At 46.9% G+C, this 27,848-nt stretch overlaps 1 protein-coding gene across 1 annotated transcript in view; it reads right to left on the bottom strand.

Moving 5' to 3' along the window:
• The window catches only part of LOC139914257 (zinc finger E-box-binding homeobox 1), a 51,891-nt gene extending 25,559 nt beyond the window's left edge, over nt 1-26,332 (bottom strand). The window contains 1 exon segment of the mRNA XM_078291311.1: nt 26,225-26,332. Coding sequence (XP_078147437.1) covers nt 26,225-26,282 — 58 coding nt within the window. The 5' untranslated portion in view covers nt 26,283-26,332.
• Between the last annotated feature and the right edge of the window lie 1,516 nt (nt 26,333-27,848).

Here is a 27,848-nt window from a genome sequence, read left to right on the forward strand (position 1 = left end):
TGGTTAGTGCTCCCTGAGGCTCGAAGACAGAGGCCAGACCGGGGTCTCGTAAGTGACAGCCAACAGGGTGGGACGCCGTTCAGCCTAGCACACTGCGATCATTGGGCTGGGCCCAGTGGACTCTCCCATGTGAAGTCACCCAGCATGTGAAGTCATTCAGCGGGGATCAGCCAGATGTTTTCTGGGACAGAGGCTCTCATACTTTTTCATGACAAGGACACCCAAGTAGATACATTTTAGACCCCCATCTGACAAAGGACATCTATCTTTACTGTAGGCAGGGAGATAACAGTAGGGAGAGTGAAACCTTTGATCAGAATACTAATTTCTAGCAAATACATAACAATAGAGCTCGCTTAGGGGTCCCTGGAACCCATATTTACTGTATTATTGTATTATATGTAGGACAATCCCCCGTTTGAGTGGTAGGGATTCAGGGACGAGGACTCTTCAGCAGGGTGGATATTGGTCGTCACGGAGGCTTGAACCTGAGTCGCACAGTTTGAAGGACGGTCTTGTTTAGCACTGGTCCATCCTGTAGCCCCAACCCCTGCTCTAGGGTAGTAAACGCCAGCGCTGATACCGACCCATCACAGTGCTGTCGTTATCAGTTATGACATGTTTCCTGACCCGCGTCTGTATTGGTGCTTTCCAACTTCGCTCTTTGCAGCCGAGCGGGTGAGATTATGTCAGAGCTAAGATGATTTTTGGGGAAATGGATCGAAGAGGTGTTTTCGCTTTGTTTCTGATACCGGTACGGTGGCTGACTTGGTTCAAACAGAGCTGTGTTTCGCCTGTGTGTGTGTGTGTGTGTGTGAGCTCCCTGCGGTTCAGGGGAATTCCACTGGGCAGTGTGTGACCCTGAACACTGGCCTTCCTGTTCGGCAGTGGTGATGTGCTGCGTAGCCGAGAGGAAGAGGAAAGAAAGACAGCTCTGTCCAAGGACTAGTGCTTCTAGTCACACCACCAGCATGAGTATGACTAGTGCTGATGGTTACGGTGGTGTAGGTGCTGGTGGGATATGTGTGTGTGTGCGTTTGCGTGTGTTTGTGTGCAGCTGTTGTCAGACAGATCAGTGATCACACTCCGGCTTTTAATAAACTCAGCAGGAGTGCCTGGCAGAGAGTGTGTGTTAGAGTCTTAGTGTGTGTGTGGCTTGCTGAAAGGTCCTGGGCGTGTGATTGATGGGAGCTTTAGCACCGTAAACGCATGCACACACACACACACACACACACACACACACACGCTTATGCACACACACTGCAGGGGGGTGGAGAGGGGAGTGGTCATACCCAGCGATGCTCAGCTAACATTATTCATCCTGTGTTCATCTGTGCGAGCTGAGCCCACCGTTCCCCATATTGATGAGCACGCTGTGTGTATTAGTCACTTTATTTACATGGGTTCACACACACACACACACACACACACACACACACACACACACACACACGCACACACAGAGAAAACACACATCAATGGAGGGGATGCAGCCTGCGAGGGGTGAGATTGAGAGTGGAGAAAGAATAGAAGCAATTTGGAGCATTTTGGCTCTTTTTCTTTTCTTTTTTTTAACATCTTCCGCTGTGCTGTGTTATTTCTATGATGGGGTGAATCAGAGACAAGGAGGCTGGGAGAGAGAGAGAGAGAGAGAGAGAGAGAGAGAGAGAGAGAGAGAGAGAGAGAGAATGCAAGAAGGGAGAAAGCAGGGAGGAGGAGAGGTTATTTTGGAGTCTCTGAACTGTAATCACCACCTACAGCTGCTTCCTCCCAGGTGCTCCAACTGGATGTAAATAGAGGCAGGGAGGGAGAAAGAGGGAAAGGGAGATAGAGAGAGAATCAGGAGAGTGAGAGAGGTATGGCCCTCAGGAGAACAGAAGAAATGAAGTCATGCAGTAGAGGTGATGGAGACTGCAAACTACAGCACAGTAACAGAAACCTATCCGGATGTGTGTATAACCTCCAGAAACAGCCAAGACCAGGAATGTAGTGGAGGGTAAACCACCTAAACGCAATTTACGCAACTATTTATACATCATAAAAAATGACCAACTTTTTCAAGTGCACAGCAAATTTTAAGAGCTGATTTTTCAGTGACAGCTATTTGGAGTTGATAAGTGTTGATGGAGTGTTGTTTGTCCATTCATAGTGCTGATATGGCTCTGAGGCGGCTGTTCAAAACTATCTAAAAGTATTCAATAAACTCTGATGGGTGTGGACTTTTTACAACCTCAGAGTTAAATCAACTGATGATTTTGCTGTGTAATACAGAAATTGTTCTTCATCTGATACCAGAGTGTATATATATGTATTCTAATATATTCTAATAAGAACTGAGACATGTAAGTTACATGAAAAGGTCTTTTCATCAAAATCTAACTATGAATATTAGCATATAAAACATATAAATATGAATACTCTTCTGAGAATATAATTGTTTTCTTCAATGTCTCAGTTTCTCTTATTCTAAATGCTGCTTTCGAATTTACTGACATCCTGCACCTTTCAATGCTTTCAGTATAAGGATGTATAGCACTGTTTTTTTCTTTTTTTGTTACATGTGATGGGTGACAATTGTACTAGTGTTCATGTCACGATGTGTAATGTACATTTGATTTATTAAAAAAAAAAAAATTCTTTATATTGGTGGTTGGTGCCTTAGTTAACCTACTTTTTCATTTAGAACTACATCACTGACCATAACCACAACCTAAATATCTCCCTCTTTTCCAAGTCATCCAGCCCAGACAGACTACAGTGTATTTCCAGAGCTCTTCTCCTGCTGAGCCCCTGTAGGCAGCGGGAAGTTGTCTTAGCAGTAGGAGGAAGTTGAAGGGGCGATCACAGAGCTGACACCACACTTCCACTACCTGCCAGGGGAGACAGGATGGTGACTACCTTCAGAAGGAAGCCAGCCTGGCTCCCAATTCTGCCAGACAGCATGTGACTCGCACAAAAACAGCTGCTGAGCAACAGGAGAGACTAGCCAACCGGCTGAGTTTAGTCTATGTGGTAACCTTGTGCGCACAGTGCTTGCTTAATCCACGAAGATCATCAGTACTAGAATAAAAGGAAACGGTTAGTCATGAATTCTTGGAATTTTATTCCGCTGAAAATAAATTAATTCATATTGTGTCTACGCTTCAGATGCGTAGCACGTGTATTTTATTCCACACTGTGTGGTAATGCTGTGGAGGTGCTTGTCTCGGTTAAGCTGATAACCTGATAAACACTAACACTGTTAAATCAATAGCTGCCCCACTTCGTCCCAAGACCGGCTAATGAACTGATGAGGCCTGACTTGTTGAACGGCTTGTTGAACGGCACGCAGGACTCTGCAGCATAACCCAAGGTCCTGTCACACATGGTGGAACTAACATCGTAACAGCTTGTCATATCATGAGATCTGCATGTCCATCCAAACTTCTGCATAATTCGATTTACACTGATGACTGTGTGACATTCACAAGTTATACAAGAATCAGGCCCTTTGAAATAGAATTAGGTGTCAACAATTATCTACTGCTGGGTGGATAGTTCAGACTGCCTGGTTACTTCAGTTGATTTCCTCATATTGTTGATGTAAATGGGTATTAATTCTGTCTCCAAACAATCAAATGAGATTTCTGACTTGTTTGTCTGCAATAACTAGGGCCTATGGGGTGTGATTGACTTGCACACATGCACAAACACACTCACAAACTCAGTTAAGTGTTCATGCAGTGTACGTACAGTTATATGTGTTCTTGTGTGAAATCGTAGAGGCCATAAATCACACATACTTCTCATAGACTACGGTGGTTCACCTATGTGGTATGATGATAGCAAAAGCTTCCAAAACACACTCACGCACCAAGCGACTCATGTTCAAATAAAACCCCTCCATATGGGAGGTTGTGGGTGCGTCCCAGTAAGTCATCCATGGCAGCCTCCCATTATTGTCCCATAAAAGCGACTGGCGCCCTGCGAGCTGTACATGTCACCACCTACAGCTCCACTGTCTGCTCCACTTCCAGCCTGCACACAGTAGGGTGGTGGGCACACCAGCAGATCTGGATTCATAACACCACTACGGTAAATACACTGCTGTAGCAAGCCTCTATTACAGATTAGACTACAGTGAGAGAGAAAGAGAGATGGGGGATGGAAATCTACCAGAAAGACAAATGAAATCAACAATGCTTTCTCATGTATAATGTATAGGAGGCAGCCTGCCTCAGTGTTCAACATTGTATCACCACCACTGGCTGGGTATCTGTACTAAAGCCCAAACAAACAGCAGAGGAAAACACTCACTTTGTCACTGTCCCAAATACTGGCTTTTCCAGCATCATGGCCATATAGCAAAAATGGCAGCTTCCTCTTTACTGAAACTGGATAATAGGGGTGTAAAAATATGCTCACTGTATGATACAGTTTAATATAATACTGTGTTCATGACATGATTGCCGCAATATTAGAAATGAAGCTAGAATTAAATTTAAGTTACACTGACTGACAACTACATAAGAAGAGCAATGATTTACTATTTTCAGGTGTAATAGTGATGTTAATTTGCAAATTTTGTTATCCAGTTGTAGTTTTCAGTTGTCATTTCAGATTGTGCTATAACTTGCATGATTAATTCTCAGCTTCGCAATGCATTTGGGGACATTTTGTATGCTATGATATATTGTTTGCACTGCAAAACATATCCATCTTAACAAGTGAAAAAATCTGGTTGGGTGAAATAATTTTGATTCTTTCCGATGCAAATCAACTTGTTCCAAGAATTTTCTTGAAACAAGACCTGTGAAAACATGATTTTAAGCCTCAACTCTAGACTTGTTAAGATGGGTATTCTTTTGGAGTGTGACAATATATGGTTACCTACCTACTGAATAAAATACACACCAGCTCGCACACCGAAATGCCTGTGCACAGACACACACGCCATAATACTATCAACACATTCATTCATGCATAAACAAAGCAGGGGAGATGATAAAAGAGCAGTGTTGAACAACAATCAAAGGTTAATCGCACAATGTTGTCATCCTGTTAAAACCGACGCTCCGAACCTGGCCAAACAAACCTGGCTGATAAGCATGGCGGTGGGATCAAAAGCCTTACAGATTATAGATTACCATCAAATCAGCCTGTGTACCGCTGCGATGGACAGGCACCTGCTACTTTACTGTAATGCCCCTCATCCACGGGACTGGTGATTAGGGCAGGACAGGGCAGGGAGGGGGAGGGGGGGGGGTATAGGTGTCTGCAAGGCCACAGCGATCCAGAGCTCTATTCACAATAGCTTTTCATTAATGAGAGAGGTCTCTGCTAAACAATGGGATGACGGGTGATATCTGAACAAGCTGGATTTGTTGTGTAAGCCCTCTCATGTTTGTTTGCGTGTGTGTGTGTGTGTGTGTGTGTGTGTATGTGTGGCAGTGTGTGCTTGTATGTTTCCTTGGATGTCAGGTTCTTTTATGCACCCACTCTTTGCTAGGTGGCCATGTGTGTGCATGCGTTCTCGGGTGTTTATGTGTATGTGTGTATGTGTGTGTAAATAAATCATGTCATGTAACCCAGTATTACCCAGTGTGCTTGCTATCCCTCTCAGTACCATTCTGATGCATTGTAACTGGTCTCCAACAGGAGATGGGGAGCTCCTTGCTAGTTTTTTAACACACAGTGTTACAGTGGCACAGTGCCAACCAACCCCCCCCCCCCGCCCCCACATACACACACACACACACACACACAACCCCCCCCCAAAATACTGTCACAACACCACAGTTCGCTGCCTCCCTGCCCCTGTCGCTCTCCTCTGCCAGCAGCAGTGCAGGGATTAAGGGAAAATCCTGACCTCCTCATTCCCCCTCTCTTTGATGCCTCCTCTCACTTTAAATGGCTCCTCCAAAATTAACTGGCCGGATTACTGCTCAGGTGCTCGCCGCATCCGCCGCCCACCTCCGCTGTGGGCTATGCTAATGCAGACACACACACACACACACACACATACACGCACAGATACACGTACGCACACAACGCACTGACAAACACCGACACACACGCTGACACACAGACACACACGAGTGAGAAGCAGTCCTTTGTAGCATCCGTGATCTTTGTTCCCAGAGGTCTCCAACCCGTTTTCCCATTAAAGCTAATAGATTGAGATGCAGCCTGTACAGTCCGGCGAGGGTTAATAGAGAGAGAGGGACAGGGTGAGGGTGACGGCCCACAGGATATGCTGATTCAATTTACTCCGCTCCCCCATCCCCCCCCCCGAATTCCACCAGCGGGGCAGAAACGCTCACTCTTGTCCGTCTCACAGCCGGAGTCGCTGGCTTAGCACTTTTCTCCATTTTCATCGCCATTCTTCACCTTTATCTCGCTTCTCTCCTCCCATCGTCTGCTGTCCTCCTCTCTTTATCTCTCCTTTTTTTTTACCAGGCTCCTCAGAGGCAGACAAGGTTGTAAAGGTGGGAGAGGCTGATATTGTTTGGCCTGTGTGTGTGTGTGTGTGTGCGTGTGTGTGTGTACTGTACATGTAAGTATATAAGGGAGCCTGGGGGCTTATATCCCATGGAGGACTTTGGCACACTGCCTGCTCAATGGCGCTACTGGAGGCACTGGCATGTGTGTGTGTGTGTGTGTGTCTGTGTGTGTGTGTAAGCGTGCCTATGTGTATGTGATTGTTTGAGTGCCTTTGTGCCTTTATTTGTTTTACAGTATTAATATTTAAGGATGTCTGAAAGTTTCATCAAGTGAGATTTCAGACTTTCTAAGACCTTTGTAATGCCAGTTGAATGGAATATGAAACCAATTTTACATGTGAAATAAACATGAAAATGGTAACAACTATAGACTATACAGTAGGTCTGAGCTGAATATGCACTAGGCTGATTTCTCACCGGAAAAAAACAGTGCATCAAGAAACTGTAACATTTTTAAAACTTCTACAGAACTGAAATTTTGACTTAAAATACTTTAAATACATTGTGTGTTTGTGTGCATGTGTGTGTGTGTTCCTAGAGCATTGTTGAGAAGATGCTGTCCTCTCACCAGCCATGCCAACCCATTTGCTCCACCCTCCTGTGACCAGTGGGACCAGGTGATACCATATGGTCTGTCTTGTCCCAAACTGGACTCAGAGGAGTCAGGAGCGACCCAGCATGCATATTTCATTCACACTCGCCCATCAGTTATGCACGGTACACTAGGTAGGTACACTCACACTGCGGCCGTTTGTCTTTCTAATGGAGAGGGAAACAGCAGCAACCACTGGCAGAGAACAACTCTCATGCTCCTTTAATGGGAATGAATAAGGGATGAGTCGAGGCTCAGACACCAGGTTAAGACGCTGTTTAGCACCTCTGGCCCAGCGCCCAGTGATGGAGGCAGGGATGGAGGGCAAGAGGGATGGAGTTTACAAGGTAGAGGGATAGAGAGAGGGATGAGTGGAAATGCGGGCAGGAGTAGATGTAATATCAGGACGGATCGATGAGCTGATAAAAGAATGAATAGATGCCGCTGGCCTGACTATAAAATGGGGTATAAGAAGAGGAAATCCTAGCAAAGACGCATGTACAAGTTTTCAGTGTTAAATACCTAAATGCTCCCTTCAGAAGATGTAAAGTGCTTTTTTTTCCCACAACAAACCCCAGCTGAGCGCAAAGCAGAATAAGAGAACGGCCTTCTGCGGCGCTAGAGAAAGCTACTTGTTACACTGAGTCTAGTTCCATACGCCTCCGCAGTCCTCTTCTCTTTGATCCACCTTGGGAGAGAATAAAAGGCATTGGAAAGGGCAACAGCAGAAAAAAGGGGGAAAAAAAGCAAAACAACAGAAAGAAAGAAAAACAGAGAGAGCGATTGAACCTGCTTTGTGCCTTTCCCAAGGTGCTGGTGTTTTTGCGGAGGAGGGAGGAAGGGACAAGTGGTAGCAGAACACTGTGCCGCGCTAGCTCGGCTCAGTCGGCTCAGTCAGCTATGTCAACAGTCGTCCATCGGTAGCCGCTGCGGGCTGGGAGAGCAGAATGGGCCGTGGCATGCCGGTGGCTAAACTTGCCAGTCTGCCACCTCAGACAGAGCCGTAATGGCTGCCACCTGCCCCGGGTTACGGTAACTAGAAAGAACTCACGGCCGCAGCCGCCAGCACCTGTGCTCAACAGTCAGATCACCACATCAAAACAAGTCCGCAGGATTAGCCTACTGCTGGGGGCGGAGTCCAAGGGCGCCTGAAAAAGCCACAGGCAGACGGAGGCTGGGCGTGGCCAACAAGAGGCTGCGCTCCCTGGCCCGGGGCCAATGGAAAGCAGTCTGTGTGTGCTGTGAACCCTCCTTCATACAGTAAGTAAAGGCCAAACTTCTCTATGACAGGAGACGTAAACTATCATCATATCAGCATTGTAACATCACTACTCTAGGAATCTTAGTGGTCACGGGGCCAGAGGTTATTCTCTTTTTGTGAGCTTAGCCCATGTTCACACTATTCCGCTTTTTTCAAACTGACAGCACCTTTCTTAAAGTAAAGGGGGAGTGGCCACAAGGTAGATGGAAAGTGTCCCACTTTGGTAAAAAAGCACTGCGTCTAGCTTCTTTTTAGACAGAGCAGAGCAATTTCTGAAGTTGAGATGAGTCAAACTTTTTAGAGGGGTGCACATGATGTAGACCACTTTTTGTGAGCCAACCAATCACAACAAAGAAGAGGTAGGGTTTCATGGTACATCAGCAGCTGACAGTTTACAATAACAACAACAACCATAATGAAAATGGAGAAAGTATCCTTAGAAAAGTGGGCAGTAGATCTGATCATAAAGAGTCAGATCATAAAGGAGTTGCTGGTAAGTGTTTGAGTTGCACCTGATGCTAAATACTGTTTGCTGATAGCGGCAGCTACCGCAGCTAGTTGTGATGGAAACAAAGTGCAGTTGAGGCAGCACTTTCTCTACAAAAAAATGCAGAATAGTGTGAACACAGCCTTCTTTCACTGGGCTTTGAAAGTCGGGGGGAGTATTTGAGAAGCTGTGGGTGATTGCTGCTGCCATGTGACATGGTGTGAGTGCATCTTATTTTAGAGTGAGAGGTCGAGATAAGGTGTTAAAGGGAGGGGAGGGAAGAGGAATGCCGAGCTGTCCTTGTAGGCCCCGATACCTCTCAAACACACGGTGGATGTCATCTCCCCTCCCAGGTTACATTCTTTGATTGCGACCACTACCAGTTAAAGGTGAAAGAAAAACCTCTTTATTGCATTTGTCTTGATCCAGACCATTTATTTGCAGTTGTATTCTGCTTAAAACAGGGAAGATTTAACCTGTAATAGTCTTAATAAGTCTGGCCTTTCCCTTTAGAACAGTGAGTGATCCTGACATCTCCAAATTCTCTCTTTCTCTCTCTCTCCCTCTCTGTCTTGTTCTCTCTCTGTGTGTGTCTCTCTCTCTCTCTGTGCCCCACACAGCAGTTTATTTAGCTGCCATGTTTACATTCCTGTTCAGTCGGCCTCTCCCTGGGGAGGATGAGTGGATCTGAGCGCTGTGGCTGAGCTGCTCTCTCTCTCTCTCTCTCTCTCTCTCTCTCATAGCTCAACTCAGCTCAGCTACATGACGCTTACTACAGATAGACTGACTGACTGACATGGGAACACACACAGACACACAAACACACACTCAAGACTATAGGTACTGGCTGACAAAGGAACACACACATACAAGCACACACGATTGTAGGTATGTTGTATTGGCTGATAAAAACACACAGACACACACACACATCTTACTGTAAAAGGAATAACTCCTGTTCAAGGTGCAAGGAAATGCCCAAATGTTGCAAAATTAACAAAGACCGCATGTGGGAGGAGGAACTTCTTTTCACTACACACACAAACACACACACGCATACAAACCAGACCTCTCCTGCTAGAAAACACTCACTCATCAAAAAGCAAAGGACAAAGAGATGAGCAGCGCAATTTATAAAGAACGACACATCAAGCAGAATCCTTCCTCTCTCTAACACGGCAAAGAGAAACTCTGAGTGGGTTTTTTCGACAGCGGGGAGGGAAGCTTAACGGAGCGCCCGTCGCTCAGCCGTCCTGCAGGTTTAACGGGAGCGGACGGGCCAACTAACAGCGAATATGGGCGAGGGGTGGGGGAGGCTAATTGGAAGGAGCTATGGGACGTCCTGAGCGCTCAGCTCCCCGACGCTTCACAGGCCTCACCATTAGACTGACTGGCTCCTGTGGCCTCCGGCGGAGAGCTGTCTGCACGCCCTAATGACCGCTGACTCACTCAGCGCGCAGCACTGCCGCCACATTAGCCCAGCCCAGAATAGCCCCAAATAAAGAGAGATGAGAGGGGAGTTGGGCTGTTAGGCGCCCCCGCAGTCATGTAAGACGCTGCTTAAGGCCTCGTTCGATTTTGTTGTTTTCAATTCCATTCTATATAACCTGTTCTGCTCTGTTCTATTCAACTCTGATTGGATCTATTCTGTTCTATTTAATTGTATTCTAGTCTAACCAAGCTACTGTTGCAATAGCCTAGTTGGTTAGTTCACCAAGTATAGCCCTATAGTTACTGTTGTGAGTTATTAGCCAGTCTTCACATTATCGTTTAATATAAAGAGTAGTGCATCCCATATTATATTTGGGTGCCCACACAGGTAAAATTAACAGCCACCCAAGTACATTTTTGTTTTATATTTGTTTTGGGTGCTGTGATGCACTAAGATGGTGTTCAAACCATATAATTTAACACTGTTAAGAACTGAGAGTGTGTAACTGAACTACAATAATCACACAGCAAATTTTCCAGTGTTAATAAGTTGATTTTTCAGTGACAAGTATGTGTGTAGAGTTGTAAAATGTTGATTGGAGAGTTGTTTAGCCACTCATAGAGCTGACATTGCTCTGAGGTGGCTGTTCAAAAGTATCAAAAGTGTTAAATTAATTCTGATGGGTTTGGCCTTATATCAACACTAGAATTGTGTTGACGTTTAAGACTTTGGTGTTATATTAACACTGACAATTTTTCTATGCATAATTGATTGTGATGCAGTGCATGCCATTGGTCAGGCCGCGCTGTCTGTGCACACACAAACTGAATAGACAGGCAAAGTCTGAAACAGCCTACTTGATATGAACTGTAGGATGAATTAACTGTAGGATATATTTGCCTAGCGATAATCAGACGGGAGTGTAATAGTCAGCTAATGTTGCAGCAGCAAGTTAGCCAATACTAGCCCCATTAGCTTATAATAGAGACTTAAGTGCTTGAGTAAAGATGAGATACTGAGCTCACTAAATGAAACACTGAGGGAAGCAGTATAGAGCCTGGCTCGGCAGACAGTTATGGGTTAACCAGGCTTTAAAACCCACATGATGGCAGGACAGAGAACTGCTCTGTGTTCAACTGACCATGGGGGGTAGGAGGACACGAGGGAGGGAGGGAGAAAGAAAGAGTGAGAGAGAGTGAGAGGGAGAGATGGAGACAGGGAGAGTTTTGTACTGTCTTCGTTCCAATAGGAGGGAAGCAGCAAATCTCCTCCAGCAATGCAGTTTCCCTGTCTAACAAGTGTTTTGTTCCTTGGTGGCAAAATGAGATTGGCTTGGAGGATTGATAGGATAGGCCTTGACAGAATCATGATAATAAAAACAAAAGGCTATAGACAGACAGGCACTGTGTTGTCTTTTTCTGGATGTTCACGTGTGTGTGTGTGTGTGTGTGAGGGAGAGAGAGAGAGAAAGAGAGGGGAAGAGAGAAAGAGATAGAGAGGTGACACATCTGCTAGGGATTTGGGACTGGGCGAGATCACCTTCTGTGAGGAGAGAGAGAAAGAGAGAAAGACAGAGAAAGAGAGGGGGAGGGAGTGAGAAAGAGAGAGAGATGGCCTGTCTAAAATACACCAACTGAGTGCAATGTCAGCCAAAAATACTCCTCCTAACAAGTCAATACTGGGTATCGATTACTTCTGCGCAGGGCTTATGCAACATCACCACCTCAGTGTACAATTATGGTGAAATCACTGTGTGCAGGCAGGAGTTTGCAGAGCAACCCTCCTGCCCAGCAGAGACGGAAAAGTAAACTCTTCATGTGTGCCACGGGGTCCTTAAATCAAACGGCACAACGTGAACTAATGCCCTGGAAACACGGAGAGAAAGGTCCTCTCATACACCCATATATAGAGACGGGCCGAGGGGGAGAGCAAGAGGAGGATAAGAAGGGGACACAGGAGGATGAGCGCTGAGTGTTTGCAGTGCGCACTTCTGAGAATGGCGAAACCGTGGAAATCGGCGCCACTCGATGATGAGAAATATCCTGCATTCATAAATCCAGAGGAGATTCGGAGCGACGTGGAGCTGAGGCGGACTTCCAGTCGAGGAGGACAGATGTGATTTAAGGCTGAGCTTTCGCAGAGCAGTAGAGTAGAGCAAACAGTCTTTTTGGTGAGACACTTCTGAGAGAGGTGCAGTCATCTGTCCCCCTCCTCCTCCTCACCTCCCACTCCTTCTCTTTCTCCTCCTCCCGCTCTTCTTCCTCCATCACCGCCTTCCCATCCGCTTCCCCTCCTCCTCCTCCTCCTCCCCTGAAACCCTACGCAGCGCCATTTCCACCGGGACGCTGACGTGAGCTCGGGAGACGGCCGCGCTTAATCAATAGCGCCAGGTTGCCACGACAACCTTGATTTCCTGTCGCCGTTTTTGCCGAGCGCCAGTGATTGCGCCGGGTGTCCGTTGCACCTGCCGCCCTCTCCTCCTCCTCCTCCCGTCTCATCAAGCGCTCCTTATCCCTCGTCTCCCTCCCTCTCTCCTCACACCGTACGGCCGCCATAGACAAAAGAGGAAGACAGATATACAAAGGCGAAACGGATTAGACCCGAGAGGTTGGGTTCACACAATCAAAACACAGTATTGAATGGGAGTGAGCGGGCGCACGTACACGCACATACCGCACGCCGACACGCGTACGTGTGCATGCAAACACACTTAAAACAAACACACACAAACACACACACCCTGTCATCCCTAACAAAAGCGAGCTGTGACGGCTATCATATCTCCCTCGGAGGGTGATGTCATTGCACCTGGGGAGCGTTTACTATCACCACCCTCACACACACACACACACACCCCTCCCCCTTCTGTCTCTCTCTCCTCCAGGAGGGGTTGGCACCTCCTGTTTTTTTTTCATTAATGGAGAGCTCATTAATCGTGGCCGATAACGAGGACGTGGGACAGGGACATGATTAAGGGGCTCGCTCTCCTTTAGCTAGGCGCCCTTGGGGATAAACAGCCATGGTGTGTGTGTATGCGTGTGTGTGCCCGAATGTTAAAACAGCAGGTAAAGGACACACACACATACAGAGTGCTATCTCTAGGACATCTGTGGGATAGGATACTACACATGTTTTCACTTAAAGGATACAAAAGCAACTTTCTCTGTGATCACAGCCATTATCAACTGAGTAGCTCTTATCCCATTGAGAGTTGTACCTAGCCTTTACCTAGGCCTGTGTATTAGCCCTTCTTCCCTTACTGATCAAGGTCTATCTTAGATACTATTCCCTTAAGGCTATAGTTTAATGCTGAGGGAGGGAGGGAGGGAGGGAGACGGGGCACTCACAGAGAGGAAGCTGGGACTTAAAAATAAATCTCTGGAGTTTTTCTCTGCTTTTGCAGGATGTGAGGATGGTGACTCCTGGGCTGCCCAGCGCATGGCCTCTCTCTCACAACTGCTGGTAGACAGAGGAACATCTTAGCTGGCAGGTCATGAAGGAAATGCTTACTACTGCAAGAGTCATACTCTGTCTAATAAAACCGTACAGAAATTAGATTATGTTGTATAGTTGTGATTACTGCTCTTTTTATGAACGTCTGTGCTTTTGAAGGAGTCTTGTTTTGTAAGTGAAGAGAGTGCGCTAGCCTGCAGGCAGCAGAACACACTCTTTGCTTTATGTGTGAGTGTGTGTGTGTGCGTGCATTTGTCTGCATTCATACCTTCAAGATGGGTCAGCTGGAGAGCAGAGATCAGTCTGTACATACATAAGGGCTTTGCAGTACAGCAATCATTTAGTCTTACACACACATTAAATCCAATCTGTCTGGACCGGGGCCCTAATCCCCTCTCCACGGCCATGGAGACAAGCAGACAGTAATCCTCCATATTTGTATATTAATAGCCAGGCGCTCGAGGGGGGCCTCTCTATATCGTGATGTATGCTTTATTGGTTGGTTAATCTGCTTGTCGATCAGAGGACCCAGTCCATTTAAACCTGGGTTTTAATAATAATATAGCTAGCGCTGCCTGGGGGATAAGCTCCCCAAGGACAAGGGAAAGAGCATGACTGGGCTCAATAGACTCATCATCAACAATAAACAGCTTTACATCAACGTTATCTGTCATTGGACAACACAATTATAAAGGTGGAATTCAGCCTCAGGCATCTGCCCTTCCCTAAGAAGAGGGGTAGATAAAGCCTAACCCAAATATAGGTCTGCTACCTTGTTACCATAATGCATGCTTCAATCAACTCTAACGTTATTTCTGAGGGTCTAGCTCAGGATCACTGTGTGTGTCCTTTATAATCTCCCGCATTCGCCCTGAGAGATTCTCCCTGCCCTCCTTAGGAGTTGACCCTCAAAGACATTCAGGTGGAACTGATTTGGTCAAAATGCCGTTTCACGTCGACAGACATAACCGGCGGAGTACGGGAGACGAGAGAGGTGAGATTCCTTTGGATCTGAATCACGTTGTAGCTGTCTGGCCTCCTCTCAACCCGTCTAGACGCTGTGTCACTGCCACACCCCGCCGGACATCCGTCCTGATTCAATAGATTTATCAGACAGCCATTCGATTAGAAGGGCACTGCTTTAAATTAGCCGGCGAGTCGGGGAGTGATGGAGGCTGGCTGAACAGGAGGGCCATTACAGCCTTCAGGGGACGGTGTCCCTCTTGCTTACCAATGGCCTTCAGTCGCCAGCGACCGCTCAATTCAAGAAAATTATGTCCGTAATCATTTAAACTACCAGGCCTGTGGACGAGACTACTGCTGACACAATTAAATTTGGCCAATTTGTACATGATTCTCTGATCAAAGCATTTTACTCTTTACTCTTTATGTGGCATCAGTGTGTAAGCATATTTTTTTGTTATGCATCAATCAAAGTTACTTCCACTGATTAAAATGAAACTGACATACAGTAGGTGAAGTGAAGAAAAGTAATTCCTTGTGAAAAGTTTGGGTCAACAAACAAGCAGGGTCAGACATCTGGCAGAGAGGGAGAGAGAGAGAGAGAGGGCACCCTAGGGAGATCTGTGGCTCTATCCTGAGAGCTGTTGGATTGGAGGAAAGATGGAGAGACGAGAGGAAAATGAAACGAAAAAGGGAGGCATGGGGAGAGCCTCCGAAACGGTTCACGCACAGGTCAGCATTCAGGTGGAGGTCAGGAATGCGTTCACAAACCACATCTAACGCACTCTGAGACACATGTAAACACACACAGACACAGACGGACACACACACACACACACACACACACAAACAGGGCCTTAGATGCAGTACAGCCAGACCATGTGACTCTCACGGGGTAATCTCATGGGAGCATCCCCCACCCCTGATCTCCCTGATGGACGATAACAACAGGAAGTCAGCTTGGCCTGCACAACCACGCCACACCACACCTACAGATAACTGCTCTCTCTCTCTCTCTCTCTCTCTCTCTCTCTAAAACACACACAATAGATGTACAAACAAACACGCGCACACATCCATACGCAAACACACACACACACCCCTTCCTCGCATCGCTCCCGCCTCCCTCGTCAGCCATACATTACATTAGCGGCAGTCATTTATCAGTCATCACACTAAGTCCAAGTTTAATCCCTCTAAAAGTGCACTGTGTAGGGCGGATGAATCGAGGGCGCGACGCCCACTGCTGCTGGCATCGGTGGCGAGCGAGACGCGCTGCATCCTGGCACTGACACAAGGATAGACCAAGGCTGGCAGGGGGGTGGGCTTTTCAGCGGCTGAATGGCCCTTGTTTATCTAGGTCCCTCTGGGAAGTCAGGACACTGCAGTGAATAGGAGCCAGTTAGCAGCGATGGCATAATAAGGCCTGGGGGGGGGGTGGGGTCATTGAAATTCATGGCAGGCTACTGTCAAGGCAAACCACCCATGCCAGCGGTGGCAGCGACTCAAAGGAGCAAGAGAGCCTTGGCTGTTTTCTAAGGCTGCGGCTTTGGGTTAACAACACAACATTAGGTAACCGACGAGCTTTAATCGGCTGCTGCTTACTCATCGAAAAATACCCCGATGAGGAGTGGAAACCGGCATCTGATGTTGAAAAGGAGAGGGGAAAACTTTCAGAAGACCCGTCAAACTGTCTTTCACTGAAGCTGAACAACACAGGCAGACAAACCTGGCTAATTTAGGTCATGAATTCCCTCAGAAGAGCGACACTGACATGACAGGCAAACAGAACCGGGCTATTTTCTCTTAGATTTCTGTGTCACACTGTGTCCAGGCGCTCTTTGTTCTTTATGGGCTAGTCAGGAGTGACTGGAGGCACCGGGAGTCAGGAGGGGGGTTAAGAAGGCACGCCATGGGTAGACACAGTCACTGTGTTCTTCAGCCCTATTTCCAAGACTCAGCTGGAAAGCAAGGTGCTCTGCAGAAAAAAAATGACCTTTCGTTCCCGGGCTCACCCTTCAATTTACACGGCCGATTCTTTTTAGTGTGTCTGAAAAGAAATGTTGTTTTTCTTTGCCCTCAGTGCGGTGTGAAACAGCCGAGCCTACATCTCAGTAATAGCGTTGATTCTTTCTTCCAGGTTTTCATGTTTTCTGCCTGGTTTGTGGTCTCCGCAGCCCCCGATGAGAGGCCTTAAATAGGCTGCCACAGGTGCTGGGGGCCGGGGGGCTGAAGGGGGGCCTGGATGGGAGCAGGGCCGCAGGAAGCCTCTTGTTTTCACAGAGATAAAGGGCTTTCAGGTTGCATCCTGGGCCGTAATCTCTCACACACTTCCTGGTTTTGTTCACGGTGAGACAAGAGAAAATGACAAACTAACCTTCGCCCTGAGAGGCTGATCGATAGCTTCTGATGAGACAGGATGTGTGTCTGGTATTTGTGGATTTGAACAGCACAAAATGACAATGAGAAACACTGGATTTGAGTTTGAGCCATGTTCATTAATGGCCCTCGATCAGGGCTGATTTATGGGTTCATTTATTCCGAGTGCCAGTTCATTATTGACGGTGATTATAGTGTGCATATAATTTCTGTCCTGACCTCTTCATTTGCTTTTAGAGCACAATTAACATTGTTCCAAGCTCTTATTTCCTAATTACAGCAAAGATAACGCTGCCTTTCTTTCAAATTCAAGTTCCTCCTTAACCAGTCACTTAGTGCTGGCCTTGTATTTTAAAAGATCCATTTACCAGACATTTGCATGAAAGGGTTGATAGAAAAGTTGGCATTGAGGAGGGGTGCAAACTTCAGAAGGACAGGCAATGCATTTCATACATTCTCTCCCAGTAAAAAGCTCACATTCCTCCCCTCTTCTCTCTCGCTCTCTCCTTTTCTCTCTCTATTCTGAACATGTCCTTCTTGAGGAGGCCAGCATTTGACCGTGAGCCACACCCTGTTCTCCTGCCAGAGGAAACTTTCAATCTCTGCCTCCCTCTCTCACTCTATCTCTAGCTCTCTCTCTCTCTCTTTCTCTCCCTCCTCCTCTCTCTCTCATACTTTTGTCAGGTGTTATTTATGAGTGGTGTAGCTGAGTTGCTGCGTGCCTACAGCACCTGCTGGTGTTGGAGACTCGGAGCCAAGGCAGCTGCCAGAGAGAGAAAGAGAGAGAGGAGAGAAGAGAGGGATACACAGAGAGAGACAGACAGGGAGAGAGAAAAGGAAAGAATAAGAAGGAGAAAGAATGAGAAAAGTCATGAGAAAGAGAGAGCTGGAAAGACAGCTGGGGCGAGCATGTGAAGGTGGGGTAATAGTGAGCAGTTTTCTCGGTGTTGTAAGCACAGCGGCGTGCAGCTAACAGATGATACGACTAATGACGGGGCCATCCTGCGCCCTACGCACCAGCGGTGTTGTGCTGGGAACAGCGGGACAAAACAAACAAACAAGCGACGAGCAAGCACTAATTAATAGTGTCGTACAACTCCAAACATGATCAATTAAAGGCCGCGCTTCATTGACTTGCAGGCAAAAGCGCCGGCGCCAGTGTAACGAGAGAGGGGAGGGCCCTGTCAGCATGAGTAAGAGGACAGATGTACGATCGCCTGGCTACGGAGATCCTGGGGTATCTACTCCCCTTCCTGCGCTACCCGCTACACACACATTACACCCACACATGTATTTATGGAACGTGCTTGGTGAGGCCGCAGCGTGTTTTGACTGTAAACACCTGAACAGCGACAGCGGTGAGCCGAGCCAGGACAGGTGGGCTGAGACGGGTCAAAGGTCACTGGCTGAATTCCAGTTCCCAGAGTTGACACAGACAGAGTCATAGAGACTGAGTGTAAAAAAAAAAAAGCACTGTGTACTTTGCTCTAGAAGGCCATCTATCATGTATCACAGGTGGCTGCTGGGTAGAAAAGGCTAAATTTACAGGCTGGTCAGCAAGAGCAGTAATATTTACAAAACTCTCAAAAGGCTCCCTCTTAAAGGAAAAATACAAATGCAACATTTTGTCTAAATCAAAGAAAAAAGGTTAAATGTGAGATTAACCCAAGCGTTACTGCAATGACGTGTTACTACCAACTTCCCTGAAGGCATCTTAGCAGAAAGAACAATGACACTGAAGCAAGAAACATATGGGATGACGCAACAAGGGAATAAACTGTTTATAAAGCACCGACGCAAACGCATTCATCACCCAATGGCAGGTATTTCTCTACTCAACACAGGGGCCAGCCCTGTTGAGTCTCTTAAAGAGGGAAACTTGATGAAACCACATACAAACGACAGGAAAAAAAGACTACTAAAACAAAACGGTGACGTCTTTAGTAAATACAGTACAACCCCATATTTAACCTAACCTAAATAGTGAATACAATTCTTTTATCCTCCTTATTTGATTTCCTTGGTACTGAGAATGGACAACAAAACATCATGGATCAAGGCACAGCATAGATTTAGCCCAGGTGGTAAAATAATCTTATTCCCAGGCCTTTTGCCTTTTTTCTGACATTGTATTCATCTTCACAAAGACATACTGTAGCTCCATCCTCATAACAGTCAATGAATGCGTCTGGGGTTGGCTCCCTCCTTAGGTTAGGTCACACTAGCAGGGTCATGGGGAGCTCAACAAAACGCTCACGGGTTAAATGGGGCGATGCGGACGCTCCATGCCTCCCTCTATTCTCCCCTCCCTCCTTCCCTCCCTCTGTTTTCAGGCCGGCCATTCTCCTCTCATTAATCCTGTGTGGATGTTTATCCATGTTGACATTCAGCGTAGCAGCCGGCCCTCTCTCTGACTAACAAACAGGGTGACTAAGGTTTTCTGCCGGAGCCGTCACAGGGCTAGCCTAACCCGGCTAGCTCAATGTGAGGGCTTGGGGGACAGAGGGCCGCTCGATTTGTTAGTCACCGCGGCCCTCGGGACATCACAGCCCGGTTGTGCAGTTGGAATCAGCCCGTGAATATGAATGTGTCCCCCCTCAGGAGGGCCATTATCAGTTCTGTGTGCTACAGAGAGGAAAATCAATATGGTCATCATAACAGGCTGGCAAAAAGCCAGCCGCTACACTGTGTTCAAAGCGCAATATGTGGTGGTGGAATACTCTGTTGCCTCATCTGATGTCATCTGATTTCATCTCTGTAGACAGAGACACTGTGGGACGTTAATAAGGTCAAGCACGTCTAAAAGGGACAAGGCCTCCAACACAAACATCTAACTCTGAAAAATGAAAAGTGCAGGATTTTAAGGTGGTGAAAAAAGCCCAGAAACACACACTAACAGTCAGGTCTGAAGCGAGAAGGAGCAGCAGAGGTTTGCCCTGATGAGTTTTTGCCACAAACACAAGCTGGTGTAAGAGCCCCTTGCAGGGCCCGCCTTCTGCCTATTGTGTCAGTCCAGTCTTTTTCATTAACCGCTCCACTGAGGACCACAAGGAGGGGAGGGGAGGGAAGAGAAAGAAGGAGGTGGCGGTGGTGATGGGGGGATGAGGAGGGGGCTACAGACAGACCCAAAGGGACTCGCTGAGGGCCTGAAGAGCAGCCACCGAATACATGATTAAAAAGACACATCAACAGGCAGCGCTGGGCGCACCGTACACAATATTTACCTCCACGAGGATGGCAATTTAGAGGTAATCTCTCCCTCAAGTATACACACTACTAGAGAATATTATCTCTCGCCCCCACACCTGTCTCTGTGGGGAGGGGGAAGAGAAAGAGAGACAGACCAAGAGTAGGAGAGGGACAGGGAGAGAGAGTGTGAAATAGACAAGATAGAAACAAGAAAAGAAAAGAAAAGAAAAGAAAAGAAAAGAAAAGAAAAGAAAAGGGGAAACTTGATTTCTATTCCTTGCCAGGCAGCACACAAAACACATGTTCTGGGGGCTAACGGGGGTTGAAGTCATCTAGCTGAACACACCTGTCTGCCCATGACTCACTGTGTTGGAGTCAGGAGAGGAGAGGAGGGCAGAGGAGGCATTTCTGCTTGGTTAGCTTACATGATACACTTAACTGAGCTCTCCTCCCTGCACTGTACTGCGCTGCAAACAAATACCTGCCTACACCGCTTTCTGTGTCAGTATCAGTGTTCGGGTCAAGGCTGTCTGAGCTGATGCAGGCCTACACGACTCACTCAGCAGAGAGCCGGCATGTCAATATGGACGCTGTTCCTCGTGTCATGTCGCTCTGCAGCAGCAGCTCCGGTTAACTAGCTAAATGATCAGAAGAAGCCCGGGCTGCTATTCTGGGGGGGGGGGGGCATGTTTTTGCTCCTGAGCAACCGTTGTGTTTTTATTCAGTTCAGTGAGCTGACGCGTTGCTACATGCTCCCACCGATTCGCCCCTGTATTACCCCCCCTGCGCCCACCCACCCACCCCCAACTCAACAACTCCGGGATATTTCTGTCCTTTCAGCGACAGTGTTGACGCTCGCTGGATGGCTGCGTCATCGTCAGTTAGGGAGCCTCCGGGCGTGCGGCCCCCATCACCTCGTCCTGTCACGCAGACGGACCCCTCATGGCCCACGCTGGGGATTTTTTTTTTTTGGGGGGGGGGGGGGGGGACTCCTGCCTGCTGTGCCAAATTAAGGCCCTGACATTAAAAACAGCACACTGGCTAGCGCACATCGGCCCTCTAAAAGGCGCCGGCGTTAACGTTGAGGCGAGCGAGCGTGACACAGGCGTAGGCTACATTTCCGAGGCAAAAATGTCAAAGTGAGTGCTGCAACGCGGGCCCTCGAGGACCCGAGGAGCGCGTGAGAGAGAGATTTGATGAATTCTGCGAGCGTTCCACGGATTCCTCCCTCGCGGGGACCTTTGGGAAGAGAATGGGTCATATGCAAATGGCATGCACAGTATGGAGGAGAAGTTTCCCACAAGCAGAGTGTGAAAAGGGCTCTCCCTCCCCATGCCGGGCCCGCTGAATGGGCCTTTTCTTCTGCCACTGAAAGTGTATGAGGTAGAGCGGGCAAACTGCAAAGGTAACTAGGCTCTTTCTCCTCGGGCTTTCTCACCAAAGCCTGAACACACAATGGCTCATTTAAGCATTCAGCCACACAAACCCCAATAAAGCACATCCCAGCGCAGTTAAGGGGGTTAGTGAAACTGACTTGGGGTTTAAAACTCCTTCTTTACGGAGGGAGAGCACCTTTTTATAGGCTAATGCTCTCGGCCTCCATGGGAGCAGCTAATCATTAAGCTGCCTTAACAGAGGTGGGAGTGTGGTCGTACATCACATAATTTTCATTCAACCACATGGTCAGACGAGGACGGGCCTTTTCCCACACTGACCGACATGTTGAGGGATGGAGCTAGGCCTGAAGCAAACTTCACAGATTTTTCCAAAAGGTAAAGAAAAAGCTGAATTTTGGTCTACAAAAACAAACTTAAGTGAGTAAAAATGGCTGCGCACTTCGCCCCATGGGGTCCCTTCAGTCTCACTTATCATAAAATTCTATAAAACTACACCAATTACAGGGATACAAAGAAAGACAAGGGAGAAGGGAAAAAAAGTTATTTTCACTTATACATGAGCCAAACCGTGCTTATGCTTATGTGTGGGTCTGGAGGATAGCTGCCATGTGTGTCATGCTTTTTGCCTGCCAGCAGCCGTCCTTCAGTGTCACCTGTTGTAAAATTCTCTGGTCACCTCAGCCACTTCTCACCAACTCTCTCCCTCCCCCCTTCGGCTCCACAGGGAACATGGAGCCTAGAGTTTAGGGGTCAGAGAGGAATGGACGGACAGAAGGAGGGAGTGGAGAAGAGGCTAAAGCTGTAGCTCGAAACACTTCCCCCCTCCCTTCTCTTCCCCTTTCATTGAACAGACTTAAACACAAACACAATTGGACATGCTGGAAAACTCACAATGGCACAGGGGGGGAAAGTGAAGTCATACTCTAGGCATGCATGGGTGCCTAGGTCAGGGGGCAATCAACAGCACCCCTGGCTACTGTGTCTCAACCCCCGAATAAAGGACAAGCTCTGGAGGGAGGAGTCAGAGGGAGAGAGAGAGGAAAGACACAGAGGAGTGGAGGCGGGGGGATTTTCTTCTTACTTGGCACTTTCAAATGAAGCTGCTGAGGAAGTTGGTGAAAAGCAGTGAGATAAATGAAAAATTTCCTCCTCTGCTTAACTCCTCACACAACAGGGGTGGACCTTTTAAATGTAAACAGATGTCTTTTAAAACACTGAAGTGGCATGTGGAGCTACAGAGCCCATCCCCACCTCCCCCAGAGCCTTTACTATGGCCCAAAACATTGCATTTTTCCCCAAACAAACTGTAGCTATAGCTAAACCACATTGTTTCTTTATTGTTCTCCCACAAACTTACAGCATGTGGTTGCATTCAATATTTTCTGGAGGTAGAAAATGAGTCCAGGGCACTAAGTATAGTTTTACCAGGCCAATAAACATGCTCTTCAACATCACATGAGTTTTTGGTCGCCAAGTGCCAAGCCCGCAACCTCATTTTCCTTATTTGATGGATGATTCATCAAGGTGCAAGAGTGTGTGTGTGTGTGTGTGTGTGTCTGTGTGTGTCAGAAAGAGAGAGACAGAGATAGAGAGAGAGAAAGAGACAGAGAGCAAGGGATAAGATGAGACAAATGAGCCTTGTGATCCTGTCAAATAAACAGAAATCCTAGCTACCTATATGCACAGTCATTTCAAAGTTCCTCAGGAACACTGCTCCCACAACCTCAGCCCAGCGTGGCTACAAAGCTGTCCCAGCATGGCCCTGTTTATTTTTGCTAAGAATGTTAATACCGGGCGCATTCCTCTATTCCCAAATTGCCGTGTTAAATTACCATTGCGGGGAACGGCTGCTATTCCTGAGGGGAGCTGACTGGGGAGAAGTGACAAAGGAAGCTGCAGTGTCCCACGATTGCAAACACCTGTCGTCCTGCAGACTGTTAACACCTCTCTGTTTACAGCAGGGACTGGAGCTCACCTTGATCTCGGCTCTCCTTGCTAGCCAGGGAACTGGCAAGGCAACTGATACTGACCAGGGCAAGCTGGGCACCATTTGAGGCCTTGCTTGATTACAAGAGCCTACACCCCGCACCTTTTCCCCAGGCAATGGCTACTGAATGGTTATTCTCGCCATCTGGAGACAGCTACATAGTTAGCCCCTGTGCTGGGGTAGGTTTCTGCAAAGATAGCGATCCACATTAAAAAGCCTGTTTAGATAAAAATGGAATCAAACCACAACATGACCCTGCACCCCCATCCTCAGCTTCTCCCCCAATATCCCCCTCTCTGGGCCTAGGACTTCCCAAAAAACAGCAGAGATGCTGATTTACATGACAGATCAGCCTTGTCAGAAGGTGGTAGGAAGTGGGAAAATGTGGTCCTTGACGGCTCTTTGAAGCGCATGCAAATGAGACAAAGTAACAGGAAACATGAACTCATAACTGAAAATATCAATAGGCGTGTTTCATTATTGAAGAATCTAAAATAACACCCGGTAAAGTAAAAAAAAAACCCGTGAGAAATGACAGGTATGCTGAAGTCTCTGCAGAGCGCAGTGAAATATGAAGCTCCCGTTCACACTCAGGCTCAGCGGCATATCCGCACCTTGACAACAGGACCGTTATCTAAGGTGTGTCCGCACCTTGCACACATACACCGTCCACACGCTCCACGGTGACTAATGTATCATCTGGTTGAACATAGGCCTACCCCAAAACAAGCCAAAAACGATAGAGAAATTAAACAGCTAGCCTATAACAGACGGCAAAAAAGCCACTCTTCATATCAATCATCGCAAATCCATAGAAAATCCACACGACAGCCAAACCGCACGAGGAAAGACGTTTGGTTGCATTTGTTTTCGACCTATAGAAGTTGCCGTTTACTATAGCGCACTACAAGGAGCTGCTTTCCCAACCACAGAAACTACCTTCTCTTACTGAGCGACGTCACCCATCCCACATTAAATGGTACAGGTTTGTTTTTACCAAGATGTTTTGACAGTCCAAAATCCCCCCGTTTTCCCCGCATCAGGTAAACATGTTCTCAGTTCCTGTAGGCTACACTGGGTGGCACAACACTTGAGTATGAACGGCTGATAGGCAACATATGTCGTCGGAGAGCTGCGAAACAAATCGCTTTCGTTCTCAGTTAAGAAAAATATAAATTGTAAAAGTCGTGCTAAAGGGTCGCTCGACGGTTGCTCAGCATAGCTCAAAACGGAAGGAGGCAGCAGGAAGAGATAATGTTAATGAGAAAGAAAAGTCTTAAAAGTCTATCCTAAAATTAAACCAACAGCGTTTACATTTGTCATACAAACAGAACAGAATACCTAAGAAGCAGCCGGCCCAAAACAGGAACAAAACCATCTGACTATTCCTAAAACACTTTTCAGACCAGAATAAAGTGGGGGAAACTCGTTGAGCCCTGCATTTCAAAGCTATAACGCGCACATAAATCGATACTAAATAGGCTAAATGAATAGTATAGACTAAATGGAAATAGGCAATAAGAGAATGAAAAGAAAAACAGAGTAGGTTGTATGGAAGGCTCGCTCGCGTCCACTGTCCTCGAGGAAGAGAACAAAATCAGGATTCCCAGCGCGCGACTGGAGAGGATCCGCTGTCCTTATATGGGCTGCGCTCGCCCTGCTCACAAACAGCGCGTGAGATATGCCCCGTTCTCCGGAACCCTATAGAACCCATCCATGTTTCTACAAAGCTTCTGCTTTTACTTCACTGTGAAACACCGTCATGAAAATACTCAACACGGGCAATGTAAGCAGCACTGAATCAAAATATCTCGTCACAAGTTATAGGATCAAGTAGAAACCTGCTCACAACGAGGCAAAACTCAACGTGCGTTTCTTCTCTTTTCTGCCTTAAAATCATAAAACGACCTCGTCGGTAATATCAAAACTGGGCATAATTTCAAACGCATAGCAGGCAGGATTAAACCAAGCGAAATGCGTTTTTTCAGCCCTCGCCGCACAGCAACAGTGTCCTATCGCTACCTGCTACGAGTGTGCAAAAGAAAAAAAGAACAGACAAAACAGTTGTGTTTTGTTCGTTCGCAAAACACAGAGGATGTCCACGACGATTTAGACGAAAACATATATCTAACGTTATTCAAAACAAATTGACAAAGAAAACGAATCTGTCGAGGACCGCAATAACAATCAGGTAGGCTATTTCCCCCACTGAAACAGGTCCGAGTTTGGTGGTATAAAAAACGGCAGAATGTGTATAATTCAATGAATTTGGGATCTATAAACAAGGGCAAAGTGCACTAAAATTAATAACAACGAGAGAGAAAGTAGAGACAAAAGCTGGTCCACTCATAACGGGGTGAGGTGCGTATAACGGTCGCCGGTGCAGCGGACCGCTAGGCGGAGGGAGAGACGCGACCCAGGTATAACGGTACACCACATAGGGCTGTAATACTGCGCTCACTTGCTACTTCCCAACACTTTCAGCCACTAAAAACCGGACTTCTGGGCTGCCAAAGTTTTCGGAGAAATTACCCGCAGATAGAGCAGCCTCTCGGCCGTTTCACCACACGGAAAAATCAGCGTCGGAAGTTGTTTTACTCACCGTTGTTCCTCCTCGGGTTCGCCTGCTTTCTGCGCTTACACCTGGGGCCATCCGCCATGATCCTTTCGCTGTGTCTAAATGCTGCCGGAGAGTCACCTCCTCTCTCACCCCCTCTCCCCCTCCTCCTCCTCCCTCCCCTTCACCTCCCCTTCTCCGCACCTGGTTTACGACACTCCGCTTTACGACATCACCTTCCCGCACCTCCCAAACCCATGTTGCCAGGACCATCTACCGACAAACATGATGGAAGTGTATGTGGGCATGAGTCCCCATCACTCATCTCAACATCATCTCTACCTGCCTAGACTGCACTCTGGAATTCATTTGAAATGTATTTCATGCAGTTTGTTTAAATTAGGATGAAATTATTTCTGTTAATTTCTTTTTTTTTTTTTTTTTACATGAATCCATAACAGTAGGTGATAGTGGGTGGGACTTATATTAGTTTGCATTGTTTATGTTACACACAGTACTCACTTCATGTACTTCATGTTTACCTGACCACTATCTGCTGGCTGGAAACATTGTTTTGTTAGTTTTTGTCATTAAAAAAAAGTGTGAAAAGGCAGCTGAAATTGTACTGCTTTGATCAGCTTTACACACACACACACACACACACACGCACACACACACACACACACCTAATGATGAAGTCATTGGTTGAAAATGACTAATTCCATGCCATCATCGATGCACATTACATTATGATAAGCCCAGCCAACTTTATGACCTACCTACTGTGAAAGACAGCACTTTCTGTTGTTCATGTGTTTGTATACATGCATGTGTGTGTGTGTGTGAAGCATGGGGGAGCAGAAGCACAGCAGAGACAGAGAGTGTGTGTGTCAGAGCGAGGACGAAGTCATGGGACTGTCATCGCTGATTCAATCCTCCACCTAAAGAAAGACCCTGCTGTTCTCCTGAGCAGAGTTCACTGCCTCAGTGATGAAGAGGACGCAGACATGCCAGCACAATCAGCAGGTTCTGACTGCATCCAATCAGACCCAAACCTCAGCACACACACACACACACACACACACACACACACACACACACACTTATCACACTGGGCTCTGTGTAAATTGTGAAAAAATAAATAAATAAATAAAAGAGGCGGGGATCACATGCTTTGAGGTGAATTCTTTTGGAAATATGTAGAGGCAGGAAAGATGAAGTTTATAAACTCAGCGCAGAATGAAATGATGCTTGAGGTCCCATGACATGCAATTATAGGTCACAGGAGCACCAGTTGCTGCGAGGCTGTGGCTATTCTTGAAGCGGATGACTATAAGGTTTCTGGTGCCTGGACCTCTGGTATGTGAGAAGTTGTCATCATTCAGTCTATTGTGGCAGCTAAATTGTGCATAACCCAGTTTTGCGCTGTATTGGGTGTCCTGTACTGTCGATGCACACTTTTCAATTTTATAATGATTGGACGCAATTTAAGAAGTAAACAAGTGATTTTTGTCCTTCTGTAAATAGCTAGGTAGCAATAAATTTGGATTGGATGGTTGGATTACAGCACATGAAACCTTGATTTCGTGCCACATACAGCCTCCATGTAAATGTACCTATCCAGTATTTGCAGACACAAGGTGACAAGCTCCTTATTACTAGACAATCA

Source organism: Centroberyx gerrardi, chromosome 22 (genome assembly GCF_048128805.1).
Source record: "Centroberyx gerrardi isolate f3 chromosome 22, fCenGer3.hap1.cur.20231027, whole genome shotgun sequence".
In the NCBI taxonomy this organism is placed as follows: Eukaryota; Metazoa; Chordata; class Actinopteri; order Beryciformes; family Berycidae; genus Centroberyx; species Centroberyx gerrardi.